We start from the raw sequence: 5,264 nt of genomic DNA on the forward strand, positions 1-5,264 counted from the left end.
CAAAAAAAAAAAAAAAAAAAAAAAAAAAACTAAGATAATTTCCTATGGGCCAGAAACAAAGAGGAAACTGAAAACCAGAGCAGATAAACAAGATTTAGTTGCACTTTGGAAGTGGCAAGGTTGGGGGGAACATAACCAAGGGGCTTGTATTTTTAACAGCCATAATGGAGATGCAGGAAAGGTTCCGAGACTTTACATGGCAGAATATTGGAACTCAGACCTTCGCCTAAAACCTAGAAAGGACTACAATTTTATTAAGAGCCACCTAGAAAATAAATCTGCTCACCAGCAAAAGGAGATCATAAGGAAGCTTCTAATTCCAGGCCTTGCAGCACAAGGTTTGATGATCCAAATTTACATTAAAAATGGCCCTGGGCTATTAACAGCAAATATAGTAACTGTATGAAAGTAGAAATCCTTTCACCGGATCTTACAGGATTCCCACAAATAAAACTCTATTGAATACTAGCTAATAATCCAAAACTAATAAACATTAAATAACACATATGAAAATTATCCACTTTGAATAAAAGTCAACAAAGCCAAATTGAACCTCCAAATTTTTGACTACAAATTACTTAACATGATTAAAATTACTGAGGGAAAAAACACAATCAACGACTAAGAGTCTGGGATGACATTTTTACCAATAAAAGGAAAAGTGAGAAAAACAAAAACAAGGTAGTAAATTTTTCATAAAGCTTGACTTAAAAGCTTTCCTTTCATTGAGATTATAGCCAGAATGATTTTTCCAAAGCTTTTTCCATTGATTTTTTCCATTTGCTTTCTCAATTGCTTCCAGGATAAAATTGTAAAAATGTCCTTCGGTGAAGTCTTCAGCCCACATGACATATGCTCATCATGTTTTCTCATGTCTCTCACTTAACATATGTTACTTCCTAAAACCTTTCCTCATCCCAGTTTTCTTTTCTTGGTAAATTTACATTTTATTTCAAGACTCAGTTTCACTCCTGCGGAACAAACACGAGAAGCAAGCCTCAGCTGACAGTGAACATTAAATGAAGAAAACAATCTAAAGCATATAAACAGATCTAAAAGTAAATCAAGCTTCAGAAGAAAACATGTGCTACAATCTTAAAGAATAACAGATAAAAATTTAAAATAATTAGAACCTGTTACATGATTCTAACGAATATCGGTTTGCTCTGTACTGCTAATGTTGTTTTCCCATTCCAGGCAGATGGGTGGTAATATATACCACTCATTAAAACTTTAAATATTTAAAGAATTCACAACTTTTTTCCAGGGGAGGAATTAATTTTGATCCAAATATTTTGGGGAGCCAAGGAAGAAAAGGGAAAGGAAAATGATAAAAATAAAGTCCCTGCCTATAAATTGATGGGAAGGGATTCTGGGGTGGGAAAAATGCTTACCATACAAAAGAAAGAAACAGAATTATTCAATGGTTTTCCTACTCATACCTGCCCCGAACTGACATGGTCCCTACTCTGTATTTCATTTTTAATAACTAACCTCTCACCAAGAAATGGTCTAAAACCAACCCTTAACAGAACATGTTAGCTATCTCTTCCTGGCCCCCAGTATGTACAATGCCCTTACCCCTTCAAACTTTTAGATTTATCCTATTGCTCCCTTCTTAATTTGAGCCTGTCTGCTTCTTAAACAGTCAGAATCTTTCAGCTTGCCCCCATTATGTTTCCCATACTCAGTCGAGAGAAAAAAGGGCCACTTAATCAGCTATTAATAACCTTATCCTATGTCTGCAGGCCATATTTTTGTTTCTCTAATAATTTCTCAGAAAATCATCCTAAAATTATCTGATCGTAAAGACTAACTCTGAGCAAGACTAACAATTCCAGTTAAGCATACAATTTATTAATTAATCTTAATGACAAGTCAGACAACCGATACTATTTCAGGAAACTTGCCTGAAGAGAGATGAATTTAGGACACAGTCTGAAAGTTCTAAACCCCTTGGGATGGAAACTAGGTATCACTGGAAAACATCTAAGAATTAATTTAGGCTGTTTTAAGCTGCCTACTTACTGGTTGAGATAGAAACCTCATCCTAGACTCCTTGAGTTTCCCTCATGACCTTATCTAGTCAATAACCATAACTATTAGATTGTACTACTAAACCTCTTGAACTTGTTTTGGAGATTAAAGATTCTTCCCCAGCAGTCTCCTCCCCATCTCTTCTCTTTACAGCAAAACTCCTTGAAAGTTAACTATACATGTTTCTCCTTCCATCTCATGATCCTTACCAATCTGGCTTTGTTGTTAACACTCTTCTCCTTACCAACACACAAACACCCCTCTACCAAAACTGCTCTCGTTAACATTAATGATCTCCACGTTCCTAAATCCAGTGGTCATTCCTAAGTCCTCATCTGTGTCAACCCAATTAGCGGTTGAAATCATTCTGCATTCTTTTCTGCATGAAAATTCTCCTGGTTTCCCTACTTTTCTGGCCATTCTTCAGTCTTCATTGCTGGTTTCTCCTCATCTTTCTCACCACTAAAAACTGAAATGAAGTTCTCTTTTCTATGATCACTCATTCCCTAGTTTCCCTAGTGGTGATTTTCGCTAGTTTCGTGGCTTTAAATTCCATACACACACTGATGACTTAAATTTATATCACAGCCCAGATCTCTCCCATAAATCCAAACTCCAGATACCCTACTGCTTATTAGATATTTCCAAATACCATTTCTCACAAAGACTAAAAGCAAAATTACTTAAAATGGCCCACAAGGCTCTACACATTCTGCCCACATCCCCCTTTCTACCCTGTCCTCACCATTTTCTCCATCATCTTACCTCTGACCTAGCTAACTGTACTGGCTTCCTTTTTGTTGTTCCACACACAGGTCATGCAGATTTCCACCCCAGGGCCTTTGCATATATTGTTTGCCCAACCTGGAATACTCTTCTCCTGCATCATGCCTCTTTTCCCAAGCTACCCTATCCTGTTGAAATATTTCTCCAGGCTCCCCACTCACTCACTGTCTATTAACACTACCTACCCCTCCCTTCCTTCCTTTTTGTCTTTAATGTTTCCTTATTTCTGTTAGGATCTGTTTCCCTTTGCCAAAATGTAAAACCCTAAGGGTAGGTTTTAATTCAGTTAAACTCCCAGCACCTAGAAACAATGCTTGCCATATAGCTAGCATTCAAAAAAATTTTTTGTTGTTGAATAAACAGATAAATGTTTTCTGGAGAAAGTAAAAGGGTATCTGAGGAAAACAGCCAATTTCACTCTTTTTTTTGTTTTTTCCTTTTTGTCTTTTTTCGTGTCCGGCAACGGATCGCAACCCTCAGTGTCGCGCCCGTACTGGACCGGGACCGGCAACAGGATCGCAACCCTCGGTGTTGCACCCGCACCTCGCTCAGCCAGTGAGCGGGAACCGGTCTGTATGTGGGATCCGAACTCTTGGCGGGAGCGCCTGCCGCATTTCCCAAGCGGCGCACTGTAGCAGTGAGCCACCGGGCCGGCCCCCAATTTCACTCTTAAGGTGAAGCTCACCACTTGACAAGACCTAGTCTTACCCGCTTTGCTTCCAATCAGCTTTTTAGGGCCTCAGGCCAGACTGCAGTGATACCCCAAAATAGTTAAGGGGGAAAAAAAAGAAGGAAACAGGACCAGTGCAGAGAAAAAGTAAATCATTCCTCATCTTCTCAGAACAAGATAATATTTAAAAGAAAAAAAAAGTAAAGGAAGGAAGGAAAAGGAATGACCTAAACCAGAGAACTCCTGGAGATTAAAAAGAAAGAAAGAAAAAAAAAAGCTTAAGTAATATATTCAACAGAAAGGTTGTAAGAGTCAATTGAGATCTCCCGGAAGATTACTAAATGACAAGCCATGGAACATATGGGAAACAAAACAAATTAGAAGGTCAAATGAGGAGATATGACATATAACTAACAGAAGTTTGAGAAAGAACAGAGAAAGTGACATATAGAAAATAATTAAGAGAAATTATTTGAGAAAACTTAACAGAACCAAAAGAACTTGTTTTTAGACTGAAAGACCCACCAAATATCTGGCATAATGAATAGAATAAAATAAAATAAAACCTATACTATGGCACATAATAGTGAAATTTCAGAACATCAGGAATAGATTATAAAAGCTTGCAGAAAAATAAACTAGACTACATTAAATGATCAAGAATGGCCAATTCTCCACTTCTCAATAAGAACACCAGAATCCGTAAGACAAAAAGACAATGTCTTTAAAAATATTTTCAACCTAGCATGAAAATCAACTATACTGTAAATTGAGAAAATAAAATTAAAAAATGTATTTTCAACCTATGTCCAGCCAAAACCAAATGAAAGGCATTTCCAGACATGAAAGATCTCAAAATATTTAGCTCTCATGCATCACTTCTGAGATAGCTACTAGAAAACTGCTTTACCAAGCCAAGAAAGAGGAAGAAATAAAATCTATCAAACAGTTAAGTAAAAGCCAGGTCAAATTGAGCTAGACAGCAAATTGGCCTAGAGAGAAGAAAGTTCTAAGAGAGGTGCCTCCTGGGGCTGGAGATGGGGGTAGGAGTGGGGAGAAGGAAATAGTACTAATAGAATTTGTATGAAAAACAGAATTCAGAATTATCATGTTTGGGATAAAGTAGAGATAGTGCCTTGAAATCTAGACAAACCTAACAATGAAGGAATTGTAAACTACACTAAAAACAGAAAGTTTCCCAAGAAAGGAGATGCCATTATAGTACACTACTTGGTCTAGCAGTTAACCAAAACATTTGTTATTACTATTTGAGAAGATGAAGGGAGAGGTGCCAGAAATGTCTGATGGTATGAGTATTAAATTCTCATCTTCTATAACAACAAGAGAGAATTTCTAAGATTAGGATTTTTAAAAGTTAGAAGCATACGACTAAGGAAGATGGAGGTGAATAACAGAAGAAATGTTTGGGAAAGGTAAGACATGGGTGGGCATGGGACAAGGATTTGTTGTTGTAGCTGAGCTGCTGTTGTCACACCCTTGAATTAAGATTTGAATTCTAAAAATATGTACCTATTACACTATACAGAAATAAAAATTAGGTTAAATGAGAAAAAAGTATGTTTACAAGTATGTTCTCTCCACTACTTAAAACACCTCAACTTGATAATCACCGTGTATGAATGAAGATGATTATATTTCTTAGCATGGCCCCAAGCCACCTCTCCAGTCTCATTCCCTCTAGTCTTCCTTCTGTAACCACATTCAAATGCAACTTTTACAGCTCTGAACTTTTTTAAAGGAAATCCCTTTG

General features: G+C 37.0%; 1 protein-coding gene across 1 annotated transcript in view; it reads right to left on the reverse strand.

Moving 5' to 3' along the window:
• The window catches only part of RAB10 (RAB10, member RAS oncogene family), a 43,069-nt gene extending 40,666 nt beyond the window's left edge, over positions 1-2,403 (reverse strand). Inside the window, exon 1 of the mRNA XM_008581404.1 lies at positions 2,304-2,403. Coding sequence (XP_008579626.1) covers positions 2,304-2,403 — 100 coding nt within the window. The remainder of the gene's footprint in view (positions 1-2,303) is intronic.
• Positions 2,404-5,264: the final 2,861 nt, after the last annotated feature.

This window comes from Galeopterus variegatus, unplaced genomic scaffold, assembly GCF_000696425.1.
Source record: "Galeopterus variegatus unplaced genomic scaffold, G_variegatus-3.0.2 Scaffold2345, whole genome shotgun sequence".
Classification (NCBI taxonomy): Eukaryota; Metazoa; Chordata; class Mammalia; order Dermoptera; family Cynocephalidae; genus Galeopterus; species Galeopterus variegatus.